This window comes from Lutjanus erythropterus, chromosome 15 (assembly GCF_056507025.1).
Source record: "Lutjanus erythropterus isolate fLutEry1 chromosome 15, fLutEry1.hap2, whole genome shotgun sequence".
NCBI classification, from domain to species: domain Eukaryota; kingdom Metazoa; phylum Chordata; class Actinopteri; order Lutjaniformes; family Lutjanidae; genus Lutjanus; species Lutjanus erythropterus.
In genome coordinates, this window is record NC_139331.1 from 33,255,487 (window position 1) to 33,282,822 (window position 27,336).

At 38.7% G+C, this 27,336-nt stretch overlaps 2 protein-coding genes across 2 annotated transcripts in view; both read left to right on the forward strand.

Annotated features, from left to right (window-relative positions):
- Positions 1 to 15,135, forward strand: part of LOC146314734 (connector enhancer of kinase suppressor of ras 3-like) — a 49,308-nt gene extending 34,173 nt beyond the window's left edge. The window contains exons 5-13 of the mRNA XM_084737273.1: positions 3,123 to 3,164; positions 5,813 to 5,932; positions 6,296 to 6,355; positions 6,631 to 6,699; positions 7,068 to 7,217; positions 9,474 to 9,604; positions 9,803 to 9,984; positions 11,145 to 11,231; positions 12,292 to 15,135. Of these exons, the coding sequence (XP_084593399.1) occupies positions 3,123 to 3,164; positions 5,813 to 5,932; positions 6,296 to 6,355; positions 6,631 to 6,699; positions 7,068 to 7,217; positions 9,474 to 9,604; positions 9,803 to 9,984; positions 11,145 to 11,231; positions 12,292 to 12,599 (1,149 nt within the window). The 3' untranslated portion in view covers positions 12,600 to 15,135. The remainder of the gene's footprint in view (positions 1 to 3,122; positions 3,165 to 5,812; positions 5,933 to 6,295; positions 6,356 to 6,630; positions 6,700 to 7,067; positions 7,218 to 9,473; positions 9,605 to 9,802; positions 9,985 to 11,144; positions 11,232 to 12,291) is intronic.
- A 1,775-nt stretch (positions 15,136 to 16,910) lies between these two features.
- Positions 16,911 to 27,308, forward strand: LOC146314735 (interactor protein for cytohesin exchange factors 1-like). Its single transcript, XM_084737274.1, has 9 exons — positions 16,911 to 17,169; positions 19,575 to 19,746; positions 22,029 to 22,102; positions 23,194 to 23,265; positions 24,120 to 24,175; positions 25,655 to 25,746; positions 25,848 to 26,079; positions 26,367 to 26,539; positions 26,910 to 27,308. Exons 2-9 carry the CDS (start codon positions 19,588 to 19,590, stop codon positions 27,084 to 27,086), a joined length of 1,035 nt encoding a protein of 344 aa, XP_084593400.1. The 5' UTR covers positions 16,911 to 17,169; positions 19,575 to 19,587; the 3' UTR covers positions 27,087 to 27,308.
- The last annotated feature ends 28 nt before the right edge of the window (positions 27,309 to 27,336 follow it).

Sequence of the window (27,336 nt, forward strand, 5' to 3'; positions counted from 1 at the left end):
CTGGCCTGTAGAGCTGTTTATCCATCTAGTTTGTTTTTGTGTGAATAGCAGAGTTTTGGAGATACCAGCTGTAGAGATGTCTCCCTTCTCTCCACTAAGATTGGACTAAATGAAACTTTGCTTGTGGTGTTAAGGTGCCAAAAAATACAATAAAAAAACCCCAACAGCAATGTATCTCTCCAGAAATCATGATCAGGTTACTCAAGATAATCCACAGATCTGCTGTTTCATGTAGGAACTGTTTTCTTTCTCCCAAACTGCACCCTCCAACTGTATCACCGCACAGAGAGAGGCGTGTATGGACAAGAGGTTACAGGTCAGCCGTGGAGGACGCCATTAATGTTTACATCTCACATTCTCATGAGCAGGAGCCTCTCGTCCATGAGTAGTTGCATGCTTCCTTTGAAAGAATAGTTCCTACATGAAACTGCTCATAACAAGATCCTTTGAGCAACAGGGTCATGATTTCTGGAAAGAGACGTTGCTGTTGAGTTTTTCAAATGTATTTTTTTGGCACTTTGAGCACAGCAAGCTGACATCTCTATCTCCAAAACTCCACAACTCCACAAAACAATATAGATGGATAAACAACTTAACTGTTGGTCAAAAATCATTTGTCCATCATCAAACTTCCACTTTGGTTTCTTGTCTGTTCAGGTTGAACTATTTTTGATTTTTGAGTTTTCAAAAGTGTCGGCCAGTAAAAAACGATCACACAAAATAGCCCAAAGGGGAGCTGCTTTAGCCAATAAGAGCCAAATTTCCCATTTTTACTGCAGGTCAACCTTTGTGGTTATATTGTCTGAACATGGCAGTGAACACACAGCTTTCATGAGACCTTCTGTTTGTTTAGATTTTCACGTCATTTAGTGGAGAGGTGCGATTATTTCACGTGGTTTAAAATACTGTTTTGAAACCCGTAAATTAAGGCAGATGATTCCAAGAGCAACTGATTCCTAACACAAAACAGGTGAGATTTGGAAAGTAGGTCTTGGGATTCACAGTTGATGTTGAGCAGTTGGATGTTTTTCGCAGCGTGTCACCTCCCCACATGTGAGCGTAGAGCTTTTGAGCAGCGCTGAGGCGTCGCCCCGCTGCGCTGTCATGCAATCATCCTGTCAGCCTGTTTGCAGGGAGCTGTTATTTCACCGACCGCAGGAGGAATCCTCTCAGTGTCTCTGGGAGGCGTTTGCGGTCCCTCCCTCTGGTTTCACTCTTCTGTAGGCTGTCATTTCTCAAATATTTGTTTTCCCGCTGATTGCTTTCTCCTTTTTTTTTCTCTCTCCCATCCCGTTTCTCTTCACCCACACTCACTGTTCATCACACACACACACACACACACACACACACACACACACACACACACACACATATATGTCTGGAAAGAAACTGTCTCATTTGAAATGATGAGATCAAAATTCTACCTTTTTTAAAACCAAAAGAGTTTGTTTTAATATTCTGACAACATAAACAGTGATGTTCTCCCCATTCCCTTCAAATTTCCCTTAAAACATCTAAAAAATAATAATAATAAATAAAACAGTTTTCTAGCTACATGTCCTTATTCCATCGTTTTCCACTAAAGCTACAGTATGTAAAGCTTTATACTGAGTACAGTCTTAAATCTGTGCCTATCCCAGTTTGTGCCCCTCATGTAGGCTATCAGAACCATCTGGGTTATAAAATAGTCAATATGCTCTCCAGAGATTTTACTCATGAAGTACAGTTTACTTGTCACGACCTGCTCAGCTTGTGACAACAGTTGTATATTTTCTCCTGGGTCTCTGCGGGGAGCTCTCAAAAGTCAAAAAAAGCTGGGACATGTGTCACGTCTGCCTGCCATCATTTTTGGAGCAGCTTAGGAAACAAGTTTAAAATCTCTTCTATCATGCAGCGGATGGAATATTATTTTATTTACTGCTCTCACCAAACTCACCAGACTGCTTTTTAAAAAACATAGTCAGTCGTCAACACAATCAAACTCACCAAAAATGTTCTGGTTCATATTTCCACTGTTCCAACAATCACCAACTCTGGTTTTGTTTAAATAAATCCTTAATTCACAATGTGAAGTAATGTGAAGTGTGCAGGGCAGGTGACTCCGAAAGAGCCTGGAGAGAGATGCTCTGTGGGATGCTGATTTTATAACTGAACTATAGGTGGACGGAAACTTACTGTCTCTGACTGTGTGAAAATGTGACGTTGTCACGTCACATGTGACAAATAAAGGCATGAAAAGATGAGTCATACTAGTAAAACATTCTTGTGTAAGCTGATATATGAATTTAGGGTGGTGCACTGATGTGAAACAAAAAAAGTTAAATTGAACATCCAAATCTGATTAGACTAAAACTGAATTGAATTTTTGGCTAATAAAGCCAAAAATAAACTCCCTACTCCAGCTTTAAATGTTTAATTTAATTTCCTGTGAGGAACTTTTTTACCATCCCTCATCCCTATCCCCAACACATGTCTGGAAATAAGAGCACATTTATTCAGAATTGGCCAAAATTTTTTGAAATACCAAGGTCATGAGTCCTCCCACCAATAAAATTTAACATTTTATTTACTGAACTGTTCCATTATATTGTATATCTGCCTATATTACTGTCTAAATGTTACACTGCCACAATGATATCTCTCATAGTTTGTTGTTGTAAAAACCTTTAATCTCAGGGATATTTAGTTTAAAAAGGCTAACGTGTATGTAATATGAGAACTTCACTTGATGTCATTGAACCTCTCAGATTCCCAGGAATATTACTCAGACAGGACCTCTGCGGTCACTACAGATCTGAATTGTTGCACATTTTTCTCAGCCTGACAAACTTGGTGTCTTTGCTTGACTCAGATCTGAAGTAAAGTCATGTTTTTCTGTGCAGTGAAGCGTCAAACAGTTTATTCATGTGAGTTTCTGTTCTCCTATCCCTCTTCAAAATAAAAGCACAAAACTGGAAGATGTAGACATAAATCACATCATATTATTACATTTTACTATGAAGGCACCTTTTTTCTACTAATATTTTCCTCTTTGTTTATCTGTAATGAAACTAGAGGTTTAAAAGTGGCTTAAAATACAGTTTGATGTCCGTCAGTCAGTGTATCTTTCTCTTTAATTTCAGGACTGTACTGTTTATGAGATCGAAGAAAAGATTCTGGAAGTGGTGAGTACTGCTTCTCATTTTTTCTCTGGTTTGGATGCACACACACACACACACACACACACACACACACACACACACACACACTGAGCACCATGGGACACTCAATACAAGACAGGAAAAGGAAATGTGGTGTTTTCCACCAACTCTGTGTGTGTGTGTGTGTGTGTGTGTGTGTGTGTGTGTGTGTGTGTGTGTGTGTGTGTGTGTGTGTGTGTTTGTGTGTGTGTGTGTGTATGTGTGTGTGTGACTCTGCAGGTTTGTTTATTCAGCTCAGGAACATCCACTTCCTGTCTTAGATAACACTTCCTGTTGGTTGTCGTGTTGTTCCCAGAAAACTGAATCAGCTGATGTCAAATCACTTTTCGTTTGTAATGAGACCTAAAGTTTTAAACACTGAAAACCTCACATCACTAAAAATAAACACCTTGTGACTCCTGTGCAGCAGCAGTGGGACAGACTGATAAAACACACCGTATCCATAAAGACCCTCAAAAAAGCTGCAAATTAGTCTTGTCTTACGGTGGAAATACATACTCTGTGTAGCCTGTTGTGGTGCCCCAGCTGTGTTTTCTGAGGGAATTTAAAGTAGGAAACTTTATAATAATGCATTTAGTTATTCAAGGTTTGGAAGCGAAAGCTGTATTAAGTGATACTGAATTAATTAGCTGAATCATTTTAACTGCAGAATCATGGATACACTTGATTTGAATGGTTTATTTGAATATGTAATATAAACCCACAAGGCTTCTCTGCTGCATCACATTGCCTTTGGTACAATAAGGTATGTCTTTTAATAATTTTGAAACAGATTGTACTTTTTCTCATCAATATGCTGTTTTTTACCCGTTAAAAGGCCACACAGCCACACTTAGAGAAAAAAAATAGCTCAGCCACACAAAAAAAATGAGATGTGTTGCAATGCTTGTGCAGATGCATGCAGCTCCTGTAGTCAGTGTAACAGCTTCAGCTGGTTATAATGGAGGTACCCTGCTGTGGCGGATGTGTCACAGTCTGTGTACCATGTAATTTCATCATTATCCTTAAAACTGACATCCTTAGTTTTGGTTTTTGTATGAATTAAACAGATTAGATGCAACATTTGAATCAGTGAGCTTTAGAAAAGTTGGATAGATCTTTTGGCAGAATCAGGCTAGCTGTTTCCTTCTGTTTCCAGTCTGTATAAAAGCTAAGCTAACTGTCTCCTAGCTCCAGCTTCATATTTACCATAGGGACATGAGAGGTATCAGTCTTCTTATCTAACTCTCAGCATGAAAGCTAATGAGATTAGTTCCCAAAATGTTGAACTACATTTTTCGGTCAAAAATATTGTGATATTTGATTTTGTCCATAGATAGATAGATGGATAGCACACTTGTACATCATTGATGCCAAATTCAGAAATTCTTTAAAAATTATACAATGGGATCTACTGCAACAGGCCTGTTTAGTAATCCATCCATGTATTCCTGGATTTCACATGATGATTAACACACTTGAAGGAACATTTACCATGTGTGGAAAAGTCAGTCAACTTCACTCAAGTCCTTAGTTTTTTTGCATTTAGTTAGTTAGTTAGAAAAATTAGGTGCTTTAACATTAAATATCAAATTCCATGTAGTTTTTAATACTCTGTCTCAATCCTAGCTTAACAGTGTTGTAGGTGTCTCAGTTACTCAGTGAAAAGCTTTGGTTCAGTGTGTTTGTCAAGGTGATAAAGAGGGAAACACTGCACAGACGGATAAAGTAGCAGGAGTCCTGAGGAGAAAATGACCCCACACAGTGAGCTCTCAAACATCAACAGCCATGTAGTTTTCTGTGTATAGTCAATTTTTTTTTTTTTTTTTTTTCAAGGTGATTACATTCCACATCAGAGATGAGCATGTACATTTTTAATCAAGCAGTAAAATCATCAAAATTTATAAATAAACCAACAAAAAGTTATTATCTCTTCTGAGCAGCATGTTTTTCTGGTTTACTTGTAATTTCCTGCTGGTTTGTGTTTTCCTGATCACCTCCCTGGTTCCTGTGACCTCAGACCCCCCGCGGTGCTTCAGGGCTCAGTGTCTAGTCAGTGTAATGACAATTTGAGTTCGGTGTGTGTGTATATAGGCCTCAGGCTCCTGAAAGATCAACAAAACCAACCTCCACAGCACTGCAACATTTAAAGAGTCTATGATGATATGATGTTGCTCTGATCTCTGAGGGCTTCATCTGTCTGTTTCTGTCTTTTCCACAGAGGTCAGAGGTCAGGGACAGAGAGTTTGCCACAAATGAACACTTAGATTCATGGATGAACTGATTAGTATTTGAAGGTCAAAGGTCTCTGTGACCTCAGAACACACATTTTTGGTGTTGAATAATTCATAAAGGTTAAATGATGAGTTGATGGTATTTCAAGGTCAAAGGTCAGCTTCACTATGACATCATAATGCTCAGCTCTCTATCAGTCCTCTGTACTCTGTGAAGACATTCACTGGAGCCGTACATGTCATACAGACACTTAATACCATTTATTAAATTACTTCAAAGTCTTTACTGCATACATAATGAGTCTGGACAGACATGGAAGTAAACTGTAACTTGGCTGATTGGTGGAGGCATATCACCACAAGGTTGTAATTCTAGATTTGTGTGTGTGTGTGTTTCAGTCACGATCTCTGAACGGCATCTGCGAGAAGACGGTCCAGGCGACCTCTGACCCGTCAAAGACTGAGATGTCCTGTCTGGAGGAGGTGCACATCACCAACGTCAAGCCTGGAGAGGGACTGGTGAGCTCTGAAAATAAGATAAAATACCATAAAAAAACAGGATAGAATACAAAAACAGGACAGACATTGTTTACATACAGACTGTATCAGCTGGACGTCACTGTCACATATATAAGTGGCGAGTACAGTAAAAAGAAAACCCACAATTTAACCCGACTTCCCCCGAGAAACACTAACAGGTATTTTAGAGCTGAGCCATGAACCACAATCAGCACTGACAAGAAAACAGAAACAGATGTAGGTCGAAAAAGAAAAACCTCACAACCTCCACTGCAGTGAGGAATTACAGAGAAACCGCTGAGGATATTTATATATAAGATTCATATATAACACTGACTCCTTCAAATGTGTTTAATCTTCCAGGGTATTTACATCAAATCCACCTACGACGGCCTTCACGTCATCACAGGAACAACAGAGAATGTGAGTCTCGTGCTGATTCTTCTTTATTACAACCGTTTTTCTGATTAAAAAATCCATATGGATACATTTAGTCTGTCTCAAGTCTGAAAAATCATGTCAGTGACTTCCAGTTTCTGAGCATCAGATCATCTCTTAGGTAGAAAATCTTCTGAAAAAGCTTCTTTACTGGCGAAACAGTAGAGATGTTAGTGTGTTTGTGTATGTTGTGTTTGATCAGTCTCTTCAAGTTTACTTTCTAATGAGAGTAAAGTCATGTTCCTTCCTTCTGCTCTCAGTCTCCTGCAGATAAAACCCAGAGGATTCATGCTGGAGATGAAGTCGTTCAGGTCAACAAACAGACTGTGGTGAGTCACAAGTCCAGTCTTTAAAGGAAAAGTTCAGCTTTTTGGGAAATGTTCAAATAACCGACATTAAGTCACCTCCTTTTTCGGTATCAGCCGCCGTCTCTGCAGGGTGTGTAGGTCTAGTTGTTCTTGTATTCGACGACGAGGCATCCTTCATATGTCTGAGGTTGCACTGTGCCATACAGCATAGGCAGGAGATATTTGCTTTTTAAGTTTTAAAAAATTGGTTTTGGCAAAGAAAAATGGCAGAATAAAGATAACTGTTGAGGTGAATCTGTGGTGCTCACATTTGCATGTCCTTCCTTGTCACATGATTTTTCAGTGCAGTGTTCATTACTGATCTGCATTCTGCTCTGTGATTGGTCCAGGTGGGCTGGCAGTTGAAGCACCTGGTGGAGAAGCTGAGGGCGGAGTCTGGAGGCGTCGTCATGGTGGTGAAGAAGAGGCCGTCTGGAATATCTGGCGGCTTTGCGCCCGCTCCTCTGAAAAACCTGCGCTGGAGGCCGCCGCGTGTACAGGTGAGTCTGTGAGTGTGGTCATCAGGTCTGGGTTGTGTTATTTGATGAAGAATTCTGGGAAAATGAATGCCAAGGTGCCACTGAGCCAGGCAGCGAACCTGCAGCAGGTATCAGCTGTGAAAGTGCAGCAGACTGTCTCATTAACCCTTCACCAGGTAAACAAAGCCGTCAGTCATCGAAGCTTTAAGTGTTTTTGTTTCTATTTGTGAGGAGTCAGACCAGAAAACACAGCAGCCACCCAGTCTGCTGCTTCTCTGAGGTGTGTGGAGGAACAATGGATCCTTTCTTCCCTCTTCCTGGAAAAAAAAGAGGATAAGAAACAGTCCAAACATCAGGCTGCGTTGATGTCATGAAGACATCTTTGGGGGGTGACTCACTCGTTGCTCCACAATGTGACAATTATGAATTCACCAAACCGCCTGCAGGGGTTTTGTGTTGACGGAGGTCCAGGATGTGTGTGTTCAGAGAAGATAGGCATCTGTAAATGCCCCTCGGCCGGTCGATGTGTTCAGTCTCTAATTTGAGCTATCAAAACACATCTGAAGTCATTCTGTCTTTACCTCATCGTCACTCCCAGCATTCAGTTCAAAGGTCATCTTCAATCAACGCACTCGTCCCTCCTACTCATACTCAGCCTGGTCATCTTCTTCCAGCGTAAAGTGCATCAGAATTTAGGATGCTAATAAAGGTTATTTTCATTGTTGAAACACTAATATGACAATTAGTTTTCAGTCAATTGATAGAAAACAGAGATTTTCTGGTTCAGTTTACTCTAAACTTATTTTTCTTTTGGTTTGAACTGTTGTTCAGACATAAGAAAGGTTTTAGGCATTTTTTCAATATTTTCTGACATGTAATGGATCAAACCACCTAGAATGTATAGATTAATTGATAATGAAAACAATCAATAATTGCAGATGTAAAATTGGCAACATCCCACCAACAACAGGCCACAAGTTTTCTGCTTAGTTATATGAAGTCAAGGCAGCAAATACTAACATTTGAGAGCCAGGAAACACTGAGGTCCAAGCCTGCGATGACAAACAGGTGGTTTTGTGGACATCATAGTGTTGGTGCAACCCACTGAGAAATCCACAATACGTAGACTAGTTTGATGTAAATGTTATCCCAGGCACAGTTTTTCTTCTGGTTGTCCTTGTACGTGGCTACTGCCATGTTGGACAGCTCCAGATATTCAGACAATATTATTTTGAGCTCCTCCCCACCCCCTTTTATTTGATTGGCCAAAGCCTGGCGTTAAATGCTAGAAGTTTAGCAGAGTTTAGCAGTGAATGAAAAGGCCTTTATGCTAATTATCAGCCTTTTTTAGCTTGTCTTTACTGTGTGTTAACATCTTATACGTAATTTCTTTTTGTTCATAATTTCTTTAAATAACAAAAACAATTATTTAACATTTTAATTATCAGTAGTTAATTGTTAGATGGAGGTCTAAATAGTGTTTGTTTGTTTTGAAATGTGTTTGTCCATCTGTCAGTGCTTTCTTATTCCCTGTCTGTGGCTTTCATCTCCAAGCTAATTTAGGTAAATCTTAAATTATGGCCCATGAATATATAGTTTACTTTTTATAAAAGGCTCAGTGATTTCTCAGAACAGCTGCTTACTGTAGGTTTTATCACATGTTACTCAAACAGGGAGAAATAAGACATTTGTTGGGGACTATTTTCAGCTGCGGATGAAGCCACTTTTGGTGCTCCAGTGGGTGTTGTTTGGGCGGTGTGACAGTGAATGTGGGATTGCGTCAAAATAAAATCATTGGGGTGTTTTTAATAATCTTTTGACAACAATGGAGTTTCTGTGGCACAGAGGAAGAAGATATATCAGGCTTTGTTAGGAACACAATACTGACCAGGCTAAACGCTAAAATTAAAAATGATTTTTAATCGGCAGAGGAACACGTGTTTCTAGGTGGGTCTCGAACTCCTTCAGACGTGTTTTTGTAAGACAGACAAAGCAGAAAAGGAGCTGAGTGAAGTTCCTGTGTTTATGGAATCGCAGCAGCTTTGGAGGCGAGGAAGGAAACAGAAGAGCTTCGTCTGCCGTTTCTCCTCTTGGGCTGGAACGTCTTACTGTTGTTTTATGATAAACACCATTAAAAGACTGATTACCTCCTCTGCTCTCTTTCTTTCTCTGTGACAGAAATGTTGTTTAAAAACCAAACAGAAACACTGATGAGCACGAGTTACGGCAGGGAAATGTGTAAAGTATTGTTGTTTTTCTTTCTCTTGTTGTGTCCAGACGTCTCAGGGAGCTCCGGCTCTCTACAAGTCTCGACAGCCAGAAACCTCAGATGCTCCTGGGAAGAGAGGGAAGACGACCATATTGGATTTGTACGTCCCTCCTCCCCCTGCAACACCTTACACACCACTGTGAGTACCAGAAATTTGCCTTCACCACATAGTTGTCCTTCATTTATCCTGCCTTATGAACGTCTGAACTGATTACAGTATTATAGTCCTAATCCTAAAGTAGAACAAGCAATTTCTTTTTTCTGGATGGAGAAGAAATCTGTAGAATTAACTTGTTTTGAGTTTCACGTCTCTCCTCCTCTCTGTTGCTCTCTGCAGAGATGCGAACCAGAACGTGTCTCCAGGTGTCAAAATGAGGCCGAAATCTCCAAACTCGTGTCTGGATGCAGATGTGCGGCGACGCTACACTGTTGCCGACGACAACAGGACGTCCGTCAAACCTCCATCTGAAAGCAGCCACCCAATCCCTGTAAAGCTTAGACAGCGCTCCTCTTCACGCTGTGAGTGCACAAACACACACTCCTCTGTATTTACGAGGACCCTCATTAACATTAATTATTCAACCATAATCATAACTGAAACTGAATACTGAACTCTTCAACAGCTCTTTAGAGAAGTAAAGAAAAGTCACTTTCTCACTGTCAAGGCCTGAAACACAAACTGATCCTCACAAATACAAAAGAACAAGAACACACAGAAAAACACACACACACAGATAATATGTAAGGGTTAATGTAGTTGTTGGGGTTTATTTCACAATAAATATACATTATCCCACTTATTGCATGGCTACTTAGTAAAATAAATCAATGCTTTGACACAAAATATTGATTTAAAAATTATTTTATTGCTTCTGCCAACTCCTCCAGAGTCTGTGAGCAGAGATGTGTCTGTAGCAACAGTCACTTATTCAGAAATAACTGACCATAGGATGCTGTAATTGAACAATCAGAATGAAGTATTCAACAATACCATTTTATAACCTGGTTCAGTCTTGTCTCATGAATGACATGCATTTATATTATGTCTATTTTACTGACTGGTAATGTCTTTAAATCCTTAATAACTGAAATTATTAGAAAGACAGTTTGATCAGTTTGTACTCAAAGATGTATAAAAATACATTTTGGGAAATATGTTTTTTTACTTTCTTGTTGAGAGATAAACATGAAAATACCAATCTCATGTCTCTACACTAAATATAAACCGTACAGCCTGCAGTTGGTTAGATTAGTTCACCAAAAGTTTGGTATTCTTCATGAATTCAGTTTAGTGTTAGTTAGTGTCCACAGTGGGGTTGCTCGTTTCAGTTTAGTGTTTTTTTAGTTTACTGTACAGATATTAGAGTGGTATTTGTGTTTTCATCTAAGTCTCAGCAAGAAAGTAAAAGTCTTTTTCCTATGATGTAAAATTAATCCTTTGAATTGAAGCATTATCAACTTTAAGTCTAAAACTGACCTCAAAATGTCTGCGGTTGACAGATAAGATACAAAAGATCAAACTTTATTGGTCCTTGTAGCTGCTGCAGCTGTTGAGATTAACGTGAGCAGATAAGATGTATGAGTAACATGAAACAAACTGAAGATTGAATTGTTATATTCAATCTTTATCTACATACAAATGCATGTTTTAACTTTTGTCCTGTCTGGGCTGTTGGTAGGCAAACCTCGACCCGTCTCCATGCCGGTGGAGTCGTTCTCAGCTGTGTCGGACTCGTCCTTCAGGCCCGGGGCTCAGGGAAGGAAAGGTAAGCTCCACCTGTCAGACTGAACCGGACGCAGCCTGTAATCTAACGGTTATCAGCGATGGTCGTCCGTCTGTCTGTCTCATTAACAAACGGCGGCAGGACAGGCTGCATGCTTTGAATTTTTACCTTGTCGATTATTAACCCGAGAGCTGCGGCTGCATCGACAGAGCTGATTTCAGTCACAGTTCTTAAGGCATTTCACCTTCAGGAGCGGAGCGCCTGTTCACAGTTTGTCCAAGATAGCAGCAGGTTGTTAATGGACTCAGAGGAGTTAAACAAAGACACATTAAGAGTTGGACTGTTTTCCATTGACGCTAAACTCGAAGCTAACAATAGAATTACCTCGACATACTGGTGTAGGAGCCTGTGATCAACTGAGTCATGTTTCATGTTGAGTCATTTACATGCGACTTGAAAACAGTCACCAAAAATATTCTGTGTCAGTGTCTGCCTTTAGCAATTTATTTTTTAGTAGTAGTATCAAATATTTGTATATAAACTTGTATTTATCTTTTTTTAATAATAAATTCCTCTCTTTTAGTAATTTCTTGCATAAACACAAATGATCTTTAAAGTGATCTGAAACATTTCGGAGTATAATCCTGGGTGTCCTGGGTGCCCAGTTGGTAAAGTGTTTGCCCCACGTTCTGAGGCTGTGAGCAGCATTATCAAATAAAGAAAATCAATGAATGTGGAGTTTTTTGTGCTGTGAACAAGCCGTCTTTATTTCAGTTTGTTCTGCTCTCCCTTTACCTTTGGCTTTGTTTGATTTTTTTGGGTATTTGAATGTTTTATTTTGCTTTAATACTTCTTTTTTCAATATCTGATGTCTATATATAAGTAAAACATGAAGAGCAATAATGAGGAAAGTCTATGGAATAAAAAATGAAGTGATTTTTGAATTCTCTCAATAAAAACTAAAGGCATTATAACACAATCTTGTCTTTAAAAGTGAAACATTCAGAATAGTTAAAGAGGAGATCCACTGTCCAAAAGGACAGAAACATTGTTCCAGTTTCTACAGACTTGTTAACTGGTTCTCATCTCGTCTCCTGAACAGGTCAGAACCTCCTGCACAGATATCTGAGCAACGAAGGAATCAGCACCATCACAGAGGAGGAGCCATGTTTCCCTCTGCCGTACCGAGGACACCCGTCTGTCCGCGGCGTTGACCACATCAGAGGCAGCCAGTGCTTCATCAACGCCGACCTGCACAACAGCGCCACCATCCCTTACCAGGAAGCGGCGGCGTCCAAAAAGTCCGCCGCCTCCAGCTCTGCTGCTGTTTCTCCTCCTCTGGCTGCGAGCAAACAGTCGACGTCGCTGCTCGGAGGCTGGCTGGCTCGACTCAGGCTGCTCAGCCACTGACACGAGAGTCTTACGTTTCTTCTGGCTCCCACAGGAGGTTGTTTATCCTCAGCCTGAACCTCAAGATGTCTGCAGGAAAACAGGTTTTTAAATGTCTGGTTGAGGACTTGAGCTGTAAAAAGTCATCGCCAGAGCAAAGAAGAAAAGAAACAGCAGCAGAGTGTTGAGGCTTATTTTTCTTCATTGACCAGGACAGTTTTGTCTGCTTCAGGATTTTTCATGTAATTTATTACCAAGAACATCATACAAGACAGTTCATGTTCACACTTACCTGTTTAAGTTTCCATTTAAACAATCAGTTATAGAAATCTAACAAAATAAAATCTAAGGTCCAGTGTGTAAGATTTAAGGGGATCCATTGGTAGAATACGGCAGAAATGGAATAAACTATTCATAAGTATGTTTTAGAGAGAGTGTGTAATCACCTGAAAATAAGAAGTGTCGGGTTTTGTTACTTTAAAATGAGCCATTCATATCTACAGAGGGTGCAGTTCTTCCACGCTGGTCGCCATGTTGCCATCTTCCTACAGTAGCCCAGAATGGACAAATCGAACACTGGTTTGAGATACGGACTGTTGCATTTTTCACGAGTTTTGCAGCCAACATAGGTTCTCCTATGAGTTGTTTGCAATCTGCAAGCTCGCCGTTAGATGCCACTAAATCCTACACACAGGTCCTTTAAGTACAGCGAGAGATTAAACTGATGAGTATTAAAGTAAGTTTCTGACTCCAGTTTGTGAACCAGTTGAGGTGAACTGGGATCCAGTTTAGGACATGATGGACAGTTAGATGGTTCTCTGCAGTTCACCTGGTCCATCCACAGACTGAATGAAAACAGTTTCTCTGACGTCAGTCACAGCATTTTGGAAAATAATTTGAAGCCTGGAGTTTGATTTCACTGCCTGCTGTGTGATACTTCAAGACTCCAATCAAGACCAACACACTTCTGAAAACACGCTTCTCTTTAAGCCTTAAAAGACACTTCAGAAGTGAATCTAGCTGCTGAAACCTCGACATCTTCATCTTGACTTTCTGACAGTTTGGATATTTTCTTTTTCAACTGCAGCTGAAACAAAAGAAAAAGTATGTTGACAACTGAACAGTTATTACGTATTTCACAGTGGTATCAAAGAAGCATCAAGCATCTATACCAGTTGTAAAGGTGAACCAGTTTTTTAATATATATGAAAACTTCTAAAGTTTTCAATGTTGCTTTTTGAATGCTGAAAACAACCTTTCATTAACAAAGTTTGAACCTGCTCAGCCTCAATACAGGATGCAGAAGCTTCCATTTCAGCTTGTACATGGAAGCTTTTTTTGGTTTTGGCCTTTTAACACCTCCAAAAGAATCACAGAATACCTCAGAATGTCTATTTATCACAGCCTGAATCCACTGAAAATGAAGCTGGTTTTTGTTTTCAGACGATTTTGGCTTCTTTTTATTTGTCAAGTTATATGACAACATGAATAAGCAAAATTAAAATCTAAATGATCCCAAACATTTTAGGAATTCAAGGCCTTGACATTATAGTTCAGATAAATAAATAATCAAATCTCAGTATATTTCTTAAAAATGTTACAGCATCTCTAAAAATCACAGGTGCTGCAGTTTTTTCCTCTCAATCTCAGGAGCTGTTAGTGACAAAACAGTTTGTAAATATGTTCTATTTTTTGTTTTTATTTTATTACTGCAGACCAAAATTTCATTTATCTAAGAAAAGTGTGCTTCTCAGAGTAGAACGACATTGTTACTAAATATTTCTGAAGCTTCACAAAACTCTTGTTACAACAGTAATAAGGTTATAAACCTGTTTTAGGAGAAATTATTGAATAAAAGTTTTAATAATTATATGCTTTAACAGTCAAAGGGAGCATGGCTAATAATAACAATTAAAAGTTTACTGACAGGGTTTTTATGACTTACACACATAAATAAAAACAACTAAAACATGTCTTTCTGTAATAATTCATAATGTCGAAACTTTCAAATCAGTGTTAAATTATTTTAATTGAAATGACTCAAAAACATGAACCCTGACGGCAGCTGGTTAAGCTCGCTGTTGAAAAGAGAAAATCTTCAAAATTGTCTTAGATTTTAGTTTAAGAGTGAAATTTAAGTGTTAAATTCCAAAATGCTTTACTGTCCTTCAGAGATTTCATCTTCTAAATCTCAAACTTAAACTTCAGTTTATTTTGAAAAGTGTTGCTGACATCATTTGGCAGTTTTCTGCTGATCCCTTCACACAGGTCTCCTCGAAGCTGCTTAAAATTTCAGGTAAAACTAACTGATGTAAAGTATTTCAGGTGTTGCTTAATGCACTGTAAAAAAGCTTCAGTGGTTCTTCTAAAGGTTCTATGAAGACACACTCCTGTGTGTTTGAGGTTTCTTCATGTACCGTTATGAAAAACGTTCTGAAGGAGTTCCTCAGGGAAGCGTCTTGGATCCCCTGATGTTTACAATCTGAGAAGCTCCTTGTACATTTCCTCAAAGATTTTCTTTTGTAAATAGTTCTCTTGTTCATGTTAGGTGCCTTTATACTAACAAAACATTATGCAAGAGTTCTGATCGCTTATAAAAAAATATTATGAGTGTAACTGAAACTGTAAATATCACAGAGGCGAGAGACAAACTGTATTTTCTTTGCGGGATAAACATGGAAAAAAGCATCTGTCTAACAATTTGAGGAGTTTAGATTTTTGAACAAAACATTTCTGTTTAAAGTGAGACTATGTAACTTTATAAAGAAAAAAAATTAGTCTTTATTTTACAAATTAAAAGTTGAATTTACAAGCAGTAAAATATCTTTACTGAATTTATTACACTTGGTTAAATCTTACTCAGTATTGTACAACCAGTAGCTTACGGTTGCTAATGTTAGCAAACTTTGAAGAGAGTCATGGGAAATGGAGGAAAATTCAGCCTTGCAGTTACCACTTGTGGCCACAGTGGCCGCTGTTCAGCAAAAATTACACAATCTCACTTTAAGGTAAAAATCCATCATTTATTTCTTGTTCAGGATTTCTCTTTCTTGGATGATCCTGTTTGTATCATTCTGCCAAACATGTCTGATATTCTGAATTTATTTTGTCCTGTTGAGTATTTTGTAAGAGTCACTTTCATTCTTCATGTGTAAATCTGAATTATTCCAGAGCTCTGCAGTATGATGCCTCTGTGCTGCTTCGTAACTTGTGAAAAATATAAAGAATAAAGTGCAATTTATTTTGAAAGCTTTCAACTTCCCATCTAATACCATCATTTTGATATGGCATTAACAACTTTCAGGATAACTGGTAATAAAATACATGTAGTAACAGAGGGAACGTTCTTGGTTTTAAGAAAGGACCATCTGTGATAGCTAGTCAATAAAACAAAATGTTCACTCTGTTCTATCAAGAAAATATATTTGGTCGACTGGAACTGACACTCAGAAATACGTGGGTTTTTTTTCCAATTGATGAATTTAGTAATGATGAAATTTAAAAAAGAAGCAATCTAAAACAAACCAGAAAATATTTGTTGATAAATTATTTTGCACATGAGAATCATTATGTAAATGGTGTTCACACTCCAAGGGTTTGCAGTATAAATCTGGATCATGAAGTGATTAACAGAAAGCAAAGAATAACAAATTAACAATTCCAAAATGCTAGAGAATTTAAAGTGGAAAAAAAATGAAGAAAGACACATTGGTTGTGAACTCCACTTCAAAAAAAAAAAGCCAAACTATCCCCTGTGCTGCTTTAAATGAACCAAGTTCAAGTCTGATGCATGCTAGAGTTACATGGCTAATGACGCCATCTGGTGGACAATGTTAACTATTGTAAGTAAAGGAAAAAAAAATCTCAACATAGGTTTTCTCAAATCAATAACTAAGTATTTTATTCCCATTGATTGGACAAACTGATTTCCATCTAATAAGGTGATTTATTCTCCACCAGACCTGCAGTGAAATTTGAACTTAGCAGTCAACCCTTAATCATAATTCAAAGTACATTTACCACATGAAGGACATATTTGCCTCTACCAAAGAAGAAAATCTTGACAGATTTCAAATTTTTGGTTTGGTGTGAAAATGAGGCCATGAGCCAAAAATCCAACTGATAGTTGTGACATTAGATGTTCAGACCAATCAAGCCTGCATGCAAGAACCCCCTATTACTGAATGATAGATGATAAAACAAGGAAATCTTAATTTTCAAATCACCGAGTCATTAATGTGTAGATGTCTGAAACCAGTGCTCGCTGTAGAAGCAGCTTGTTTCAAACAGTGAAAAAACGAAACAAAAAAAAAAACGTGCTTGTTTGTGTTTTATTTTCTCAAAAACAAAGAGGAAGTTTGAGTCTCTAAGTAACAGAATAAGAGAGCAGAAGGGTCGTGTTAAACATGAGAAACAGGAAGGATGGTGTGGGTATATGCATGTATGTGTGAGTGTGATTTTGACTTTTGTGGTCTGCTTGTGGGTCGGTGTACACGCTCTCACAGACAGCAGTGCTGAGAAACTCCAGTTCCTCCTCCGCTGAGCTGCTGCACAGACACAGAGACGCTGCTGGACGTCCAGACTGCAGCAGGTAAGAGACCTCTTTTCATGGTTTGTCTGTGGTGTTGAGTCTCTCTGTGCAAATATTAAATATCACAGGTAGAAAACAAAAGCATTGCACAGAATTAAAAACACTACATTAAAGGAACAGTTCGGATTATTTCAATTGTTTTTGTATGAGGTACTTGTCAATAGTCAGTGTATTACCTACAGTAAATGGTGGTCGACACGCCCTCAGAAGCACGGAAGCTAAGCAATGTACTGATGTGAGAAGGGTCAGCGACAAAACAAATTTTAGCCACTTAAAAATCAATATCAGTTTCTTTCTTTAGGTTTTCTTTTACAATAAACCTCTGTTATATAAGCCAAATACCGCTCTCTCAAAACCCACCAAACCCCATAGACAAAATCAGTGATTTAACTTCACAGAACACAGGAGTTGCTGGTCTGCTGCCGCCTCGATCACGTAGTTAGTTTCTGTTATTGTGTGACTTCAGTGAATCCAAACTAATCTTTAAAAAGACTGAAGTCACACAATAACGCAAACTAACTAAAAAATCGAGGCAGTGGTAGACCAGCAACTCCTGTGTTCCACAAGGTTAAATTACTGTTTTTACCAATGGAGCTTGGTTGGTTTGGAGAGAGCGACGTTTGACTTTCCAGAAAAGGCCTGATGGCGAGGCAGAGTGGTGAAAATATTCTAAATATAGTGCCCACTTAATAAACTGATTAGGTGTCTGAAACATGTGTTACTGCTGACCCTGTCCACAGCAGTACATCGATTAGATAAACTGGTACTCCTGCTGCTCCAAACTGGGGGCGTGTTGACTGCCATCTAATGTATACTCTGACTGTGGATAATTACCTCAAACAACATCACTTCAAAAAATAAGAACTATCCCTTTAAAGTCCTCCCCAAAAGGGAGGAAAATTTTATATTTTATATGTTTTTGTTTCATGATGGCGCCCCCATAGTTTCTCATGGGTTTGATTGAATGTTGTTTCAGTAAGCTTGTAAATGAAGACAGATGTGGATTTCAGTCTAGGATGTGCAGGTTCATTTGCACAAATGGTTAAACTAACAGGATACTTAAAACCAAAACTTTAATGTAATAAATTTCTTCAAGCCCTATAGATGTAGAATAGATTTACAATGGTTATTGATAAGTTCAGGCAAACAAAATCTAAATGTATCTAGGACACAGATCGACCTCATGACATTGTGGGCAGCAACTTTTCTACAGCCGTGCAGAAAAACCACCCACACTGCCCAGCTGTTAAAAATATATTAAAACCCAAGTAAACAGGAAGAAACAAGAACCCACATTAAAGACAAGATAACTCATTAATGTAATAAATAAATACATGCATACATAAAGAAATAAAACAATGCAACAAGGGAAGAATGCTTAGGCAAAACAGCAGTGGCAGGCTCTTACAATATAAACAAAAAAGTGCTATTTAAAACTAAGAGCATTTAATGTAGGACTTGCAGGTTTTTTAATCAAACTAGTCTAGTATTTAAGAAAAAATAAGATAAGATAAAATGTACCCTTATTGATCCATCATAAGGGAAATTCAATTTGAGACAGCAGTACAAGGGAAATATAGTGAAAAAAAAAAAAAAGTATAATAAAATCAGGAAAAAAAGATAAAATAAGAATACGATATACAATTAATATATTTGTGTGTATATACGTGTGCAGTGTTTCTAGGATATTCAAGGTTCTCAAAACTTCCCAAACAGACACACAAGACAGCTATTTTACAACCATTACAAGTAGAAATTTTAAAATAGTGTGCTGGTCAATACAGCTCAAACGCTGCAGCAGAAATTAAATATTTACATATCAATAATTCCACAAACAAACAAACAAAAAACAAATTCATAGTACAAGAAGAAAAAAAGTTAATATTACTGTCACTCCTATTTTTATTCTTTGTATATGAGAGATAATCATGCTCTAAGTTGCAGAACTACAATTCCCTTGATGCTTTGGGAGATAAAAAAAAAAACAGGAAGTAAAGGAATCTTTGCTACAACTTGTTGCCAGTATTTTTAGTTTATAATTTGGCAAATTGGCATAATTTAAAATATGCCGAATGAGCTATTATCAGCTCTTGTTAGCGGTTTACCCATGAATGTACCAACAACTGTGACTGGTTGAGTTTTATACTGAAGAAATTTTAAAAACGTGATGATTCTCAGGCAAGTTCTGCAGTTGTAAGGAGCATCTTTTTAAATGTGATTTCTAGACGGATTTTTGGATGTTTATTACCGATGGTCATCAAGATTAATGGTGTCTTCATGAAGTGTTTGTCCCACTGAATCTAAAAATATATACATACTGTCTTTGTGTTACTCCAAGAAGGAGTGTTTTAAGTTGATTTTGAGGGATATTAATTGTCTCTGTTTTCTGCTGTCGCCCCCTGCAGGTGGACTGCAGCCATGAGTCGGCGGCGGGTTTCGATCAAGGACCTGGGTGTGGTGGACTGTGAAGGTTGGCTTTTCCGCAGGAAGGAGGTCCGCAGCTTCCTGGGAAGCAAATGGAAGAGATACTGGTTTGTCTTGAAGAGGAGTTCACTTTACTGGTACAACGACAAGATGGTGAGTCACTTTAATATTCCAGTGGTCACACATGAATGCTAAAGGGATCCCAAAACCAAAATGCATATTTATATTATACCTGTATTGCTGTTTATACAGCTGGTTAGTTTCTCTCCAGTAGACTGGACTAGATCGCACTTGGCTTGTGTTGCACAAACTGCCATAAAATTACATTTGAAAAATTGAAAACCAGTGTCTCTGACCTGGTTACACAAAATAATCAACAGGCCTTGTTGTGAGCAGTTGCAACATGTAGGAAATATTTTCTTTCTAGTTTGAAAAATAGTAGTTTTTGATTTTTGCATGTTTTTTAGAACAGTGTTCCCCAACCCTGGTCCTCAGGGCCCACTGTCCTGCATGTTTTAGATGCTTCCCTGCTCCAACACACCTGATTCAAATGATCAGGTTGTTGTCAGGCTTCTGCAGAGGCTTGATGACGAGCTGATCATGTGAATCAGGTGTGTTGGAGCAGAGAAACATCTAAGACATGCAGGACAGTGGGGCCCTGAGGACCAGGGAACACTGGTGTAGAAGGTACCAGACAATATCTGATGAACATTTGATTTTTCTTACTTTTAAATGAGAGAGAGATAAATATAAACTTTGTTTAAAAAATTTAACAGCAATGTCTCTTACCAGAAATCATGACCTGGTTACTCAAGATAATCAGCGGACCTTGTTGTGAGCAGTTTCACGTAAGAACTATTTTCTTTCCAGCCGAAAGAAGCTCTGGCAGATTCTACTGCAGAAAGAAAGCAGTCGTGATTTCTGCAAACACACATTGGTTTTGAATTTTTCAGTAGTGTTTTTTTGGTGCACCACAAGCCAAGTGTTGTTTGGTGCTGTTATACCGGAGAGAAGTCAGACATCTCTACAGCTGATATCTCCAAAACTCTGCAACTCGCACCAAAAAAACAAAATCTAGATGGATAAACAGAACTACAGGTCAGAGGAAAAATATGTTTTGATTTTTGAGGTGAACTGTCCCTTTAAAGTCCTCATAACATTTCCATTCAGCTCCAGCGACCCGTGCTCAACTTTCAACCCACTACAAACAGCAGTAAGTAGTAAGAGCAAAGCAAAGCACCGGCTCTGATTGGCTTTTTTTTAATAACCAAATTTTATCACATCAGAAACTTGATGAATAGTGAGGAGTACCTGGGACCGAGGAACCTGATTCAAGCTTCAACAGCACTTAATAACATCTGGAACTCCAAAATACACCCAGATTTATTTGTTATAATTTCATGTTCCTTCCACAGAATCCCACAAACCACCTCAGTCCTCTTTCTCTCTTTTCCCTTTCTTCGTTTTTGAAATTTGATGCTACGACCCACAGTAATATTTTAGAATATACTGTGTGTTGAAGCAATAGTGTTCTACCCCACTGTGTAAGAAGTGTTTGGCGTTTTCCTCTCGCAGCGTGACAGTAACCACATGCACAACTCGGCCTCGTCCACCAGGTGTCGTCCAGGTGAACTGGACCTCACTGATGCAGGTTCAACATCTGGTGGAAAGATTGAATCCAGAAGAGTGGAGGCTGTGTTAGCAGCAGATTCATTTTAATGGTTTTATAATCACATGTTCACATACTTTTTTACAATTCAGGTGTCAAACACAACTTTAGAGATTTTAAAGCTTCATCATCTGAAGTTTTCATCACTTTTGTAGTTGTTATAATTAATTATTTTCTGTCCTTTGAGTGTTGTCTGGTCTTTTATTTGTTTAACTGTGGCTCTGGTTTGTTGTAAGCATGCTGTGTAGCTTTATGTTGGATTTGACAGTAAATACTTTATATTCTAAACATTATGGAAGCCGAGAACAGCCGTGATTTTTCTTTTTATATCACTCTCTAGTTTTCTTGTTATCTTAAAAAAACAAAAAGCAGATTTCTTGAGAAAACAAAATAATTTATCAAGAGAAAACAACTTCATAAGACTCATCAGAGCAGACAGTGACAAACACACACTGCTCTCCATCTGTGCATGCTTTATGGCCCTCCTGCTCTCTGATAAACATTATATTAAATAAAAGTTAAATAATAGTAAGAAACTGGTCCACAGAAGCCAAACAACCAAATGTAACCAAATCTCTGTTATACACTGTAATTAAGCGACATGCAGGCAAATACATCCTGTGACTACGACCACCGAGAGTCAACAGAGACCACACAGGAACCAGTGTTTAGCTAATAAACAGTCTCAAATGCATTGCAGGTTTCAGTGCATTGAACTGTTTGACGACAGGATCTCTGAGGTGTTATTTATTTCTCTCCTGTGCAGGCGGAGCAAGCAGAAGGATTCATCAACCTGTCCGGCTTCACCATCGAACAGGCCAAGCAGTGCAAGAAGAAACAGTACGACATGTTTGTTTTCGTCTGTCTCCTTCGCTCTGTGCGGCGTGTAGCGAAGGCTGGTCCGAGTGCGGAGAAGTGAAGTAAACAAGAAAAAACCCACAGTGTTAGTCAGCTGCCTGTGGTCAGTCTGCTACTTCACACCGTCAGTTTCACGCTGCAGCAACATGTTGCACACATGCAGCTGCAACCAATTATAGTGTCTCACCATATATTCATTTTGCACTGCCAACATGTGAACGTAGTGTGATGTAACTGAAAAATGACACCCCCCTTTCTTAGTTGGCTGTAACATCTTGTGTGCTCTCAAATGTCTTGCCAGTCTTTAGCTCCCCTTGCAACACCAGCTAATGTTGCTTAGAAATGAAGTCCACTAATGTCAACAAATGACTGGAACCCACCACAAAATCTACATAAGCACAAAAACCCCCAGTGAAGTGAAGCCTGTCTGCATCTCTGTCGTCTTTCACACCTGCTTCAGTATGATGAAAGCCTTGACAGCACATGACAGCTAAAGTAGCTTTGAAACCAGCGATAAGAGGCACTGAATTAACTGAATTTACTGTTTACCAGACCACAAATGAGACAAGGATTAGGTTGAAAAAACAAGAGACGCCGGTTGGGGCTGCACAATTAATCTGAGGTGCAATATTTGTTAAAGGCAAAATGTGTCAAAAAACTTTTCTTAATAAAAATAAGAATAATGATGTAAAAATGATCATTTCCTCTGAATTGCAATATCAGTTAAAATAATTACAATGAGATATTTTTTAGAAATCGCTCTGCAGAGTTCGTCTTTCCCGGGCTGGGCTTGGTTTCTGGCTGTGTTCACTGTTTGGACCGATGCCCAGGTGGTGCCGGCGATGCTGACTGCAGGTCACTTCATGGCCACCGGCGTCATTAAAAACGATTTTCTGAAAATTTCACATCGTGCCTTTAAGTTAAATGCAAGTAGTGAGAAATGTGCTGGAATTCTAAAACCTTCAAACCCTCATGTTTTCCCTCTGATGTCTTCTCTTATTCTCAGCTGTTCAATTCACAGAGCGATAATTATTTTAATTATCAATAATTACTTTATTCTGTATTATTTTCAGTGCAATCACGGCCAGTCATCCTCTGGTTGTGACCATTTTCATCGCTGCAGAGAGTTTGGCAGACATGAATAAGTGAGTATTTGATTTTATTCTTAGTAATTCTGTGTTTGTCTTTGTATTTTATCATGATTGTCTTTGCATCTGCTTTTTCTTACATCATGTAATGTATAGGGGAGACCAGGGACAGTTGCAACGCTTTGTGAGTTTTACAAAACCATTTATACTGGTACAAGCAATTTGCTATATTATAAACTTCAGTGTGTCAACAACCAAAACTGAAACTGAAATATTTATGTGGTTTTACGAAATATGCAAAATTGATTATACACTCCACTTCACCTCATGTGAACTGACCTGACTGCTTGTTTGACAAATGTTTTTATTTGTTTATTTTATATATTTTTAGCTTAAACATGTTAATAATACTTGTTTACATTCCTAGAAATTTGACCTGATAGTTAAGTTACATTTTTACCTAAACAACAACTCAACAGGATATAAAGTGGTTAAAATTAACTGAACCTTCAACATCTACAGCAGTAAAATTCAACATGCACATTAATGCAGCAGTTATATTCATCCAAAAGCATCAGATATAATAGTAAGAGGGATGATTTTTCTGCACAGTGAGCATGTTTACTTGTCTTGAATGCATGAATGTCTTGAAGGATTCATTCTCTGGTAAACAGAAATCAACAAGTTTTAACTAAATCTGAGGTCAGGGAGGGCGGTGAACATCTACAACAGACTTTCTTTCAGTTTCACTGTTCTCTGTACTCACACGAAAATAGATTTAGTTCCTCCTTTTCTTGTTACCATTTCTCAGTTTTTTTTTTGGTCCACTTCTTGTTTTGTGCTGTAAAATGAAAACGATGACTCACTGGCGTAAATCAAGTTGAATGTTGCAGCAGCGTGTCTGTTTGCAGGTGGATCAGTAAACTGTCAGAGGCAGCGGAGCCGTGTGAACTGATCAACACCGAAGGTCAGACGGTCAACACTCAGCACTAACATGTAGCTTCAGTACTGCACACAGACTGATATAAGAATCACTACACATATTGTACACAGGAATAAAATCAAGTTCACATTTGTAAAAAAAAACACAAATATGTAAATACGCATTGAAATGGAAAGAATTTAAATGATGTTCTCCCGTTGAACTTTTTCCCCTTTTCTTCCTGTGGTCCTTTCTGTGGATGATTTTTATCATGACTGAAAACACTGGCATAAGTTTATCATGCTGAATTTCCATTTAGGATAATTGTGAATATCATGGACAAGGAATTCCTGGCTTTTTGAATGCCTGATTTCATGGCAGCTTTCTAAAGAAATGCGATGCTTGGTGCAAAATCTTTGCATTCTTTTGCAAAGAAAGTAGGAACAAGTGAAAATTGCAAAAAAAAAAAAATCAAAGGCAGCTTGTTTCAGGGAGCGAGAAACCACACACTTGTTCTGAGTGTTTTATCTAACCTGAACAAAAAGAAGCATTTGTAATAAAATATGCTTTAAATGTAAATGAAGAAGTTCACTTGGGGGGATTTCCACAAAGAAGAAAAATCTGTTTGGAGCTCCTTACTGTAGGCCCTCGCAAATTTTTCTCTGCCTTTCTTCCCTCCACCATTTTTTTTTTAAACCTGTGCTTCTTTGTTTTCATCTTTATTTCTGTTTTCCACTGTTCTTGTCGTTTGTTTCTTCTCCCCACTTCTCTCCCTGTGGTTCCTTTCCCTTATCTTTCGTTCTTTCCTCCAGTCTCTCTGTCCTTCATTCTTCCTGTGGTCCTTTTTTTTTTCTCATTTTCACTTCTTCTTTCTAGAGATGCACAGTGATATCAGCACATCATCTGTTTCAGGCGATAAAGGCTTTAAAATGAACATTTCCGCTGATAAGATGAGGTGTGAATTATGCACAAATAACATGAGTATGTCTGCAGTTTGGAGGTGTTTTGAAGTGTGTGAAATGGATAACACGGTTATTTGCAATGCAAATTGATCGATTGCAAATTGATTCAATGTGCTGGAGACAATGTGGCGTGTGAGCGCTAATCATTATCATATTTATTGAGATTGCAGTGAAATTCATTCCATTTATTATATTATTTGATAATAGATACTGTTTTATATTAAGATTACCTTCAGTCTTATTGTATTATACTTGGGACAATTAACTAAAAACATGATTTTAAGAAGACACAAGTATTTAAAATAACTTTGGCTGCAAGTAAGACGGCCATGACTTAGAAAAAGGTTCCTGTCAGTATCACCAATATTACAAGAAGTCAGAATGATGAATGATTTATGAAATTCTCTCAATAAAAAATGAGGAGGTACCAAATCACATTACTTCAGTGCTACACTTTTAATTGTCCATTTAAGAGCTGTCATACGTCTGTCCATCTGTTGTCTGTGTCCTCCCAGTCTTCTGTGGTTATTCTCCTCACTTGTTTGTTTCTTCCTGTGTGCAGAGTGCTACAGTGAAAGCAGCGATCAGGACGGTGATGAGTCTCTGTCCTCATCTTCTCTGGAGCCCGAACAGGAAGTGATGGAATCTGAAAACGTCAGTAACGAAGTCTGAAGGGTAACTAATGAGATTCATTCAAATCCTCCACGCAGTGTGTAAAAACCCTGCTGTCCTCCTCACAGGGAGACGTTCTTCAGCCTCTCTGTGGGTCTTCGTCCTCCACCCCGTCCACGACACCGACCAGTGAAAAGAGAAGCAGAAGTGCCTCAGACGGTCCGCCTCTAACTAGAAACAGAAGAAGAAGAGCGGCCTCGGACGGAGGTGAACGCCGGTCCTGGGTTGACCTCCCCGGACCAGACGGAGCTGATAGACAAGTGTCCCTCCCTCCGATCCGTGTCGAAGAAGAAAGAGGTGGGGAGGTCGTCCACGGTAAACACGTGGTTACCATAACAACGGCTGCTTTGAAGGGCAACATAACTTTAAAGTTTGTTTCCAAGTGTTTACAGCGTTTAATAGTAAAACTTTAGCTTCTCCAGAGGAAGCTGTGTTCACCTGTATCACTGACTGAACTGTCAATAGACAAGTTGCATTGTGGGTAATGTAGGCTCGCCAGGTTTTGACAAAGATGAAGAGTATGTGGAACAAAAAAAGACATATCTCTGGTTATGCTGCATCAATTTTAATACTCTTAAATTCTGACCTTTTCATTTTTCCAGAGAAGCCAACCGATGAGATGGAGTGTCTCTACAACCACCTGAAGGCAGCCAGCCTGTCTCCGATTGGACAGTCCAGTCAGAGGGACTTCAGAGCGTCGTTTATCAGGCGGTGTCAGAACGACAAAATCAACGACAAGCTTCACCTGCTCAGGATCCGCAAAAGCACATTAAAGGTGAGAGAAATCATATTGATGACAAAAACTAACTGGTTATAAAACAGTCTCAATTTAATACTGATGATTAATTGATTAATTAATTATTAACCACCAACTATTTTTATAATTGTTCGATCATTGGGTCATTCTTAAAGAAAAAAATGTCCAAAGTCTCTGCTTTCAGCTTCTCTTTCTGGTTTCTTTAGTCCTTTGTGACAGTGACTCGACTCGTCTTGTGTCTTTGAGACACAAGACTGGAATTGAAGTTGTTTTTTTTTATAAGCATAAAGACAAATAAGAAGTGAAATAAATAAGTAGTTGATGGGTTCTTGATGGTCAGTCATGATGCCTGAACAAACTGCTGCTGCTCTGTCTGTCCGTCCATCAGGCCAAAGAGTTGGAGCTGCAGGCCTTGGAGGAGATCCTGAACCTCCCGACTCTCACACCGCCCACATACAGGAAGTGGAAACTCTCCAACTTAATACTGCTGCAGGAGATCAGTCGACGCAACCAGGCAGCAGGGGGCGCCGAAGAGCCGAAACCTCCCGACGCCGCAGCAGTGTGACCTCATTGTCCTTCTGCACTCGAACACCAAATTCTTCCACCATGAAGCATCAACAGGTGGGACAGAGAGCAGGTTACTGGGCTGGATCTCACTGGGTGAACTGGGACCAAGTAACGGTGCTAAACATCTTTAACATGAATGAATATTAACTTATATGACTGTTTAAGTGTTTTAATGTTTGATGTTCCCTCCAGTGGTGGAAGGTAATTAAGAACATGTACTCAAGAGGAATTTAGAATTTTTATTTTCT

Coding starts and splice junctions, on each gene's coding strand:
- LOC146314735 (XM_084737274.1), top strand. CDS start 19,588: ATGAGTCGGCGGCGGGTTTCGATCAAGGACCTGGGTGTGGTGGACTGT. Junction 24,176..25,654: donor TGAACTGATCAACACCGAAG/GTCAGACGGTCA, acceptor TCCTGTGTGCAG/AGTGCTACAGTGAAAGCAGC. Junction 26,540..26,909: donor TCCGCAAAAGCACATTAAAG/GTGAGAGAAATC, acceptor TCCGTCCATCAG/GCCAAAGAGTTGGAGCTGCA.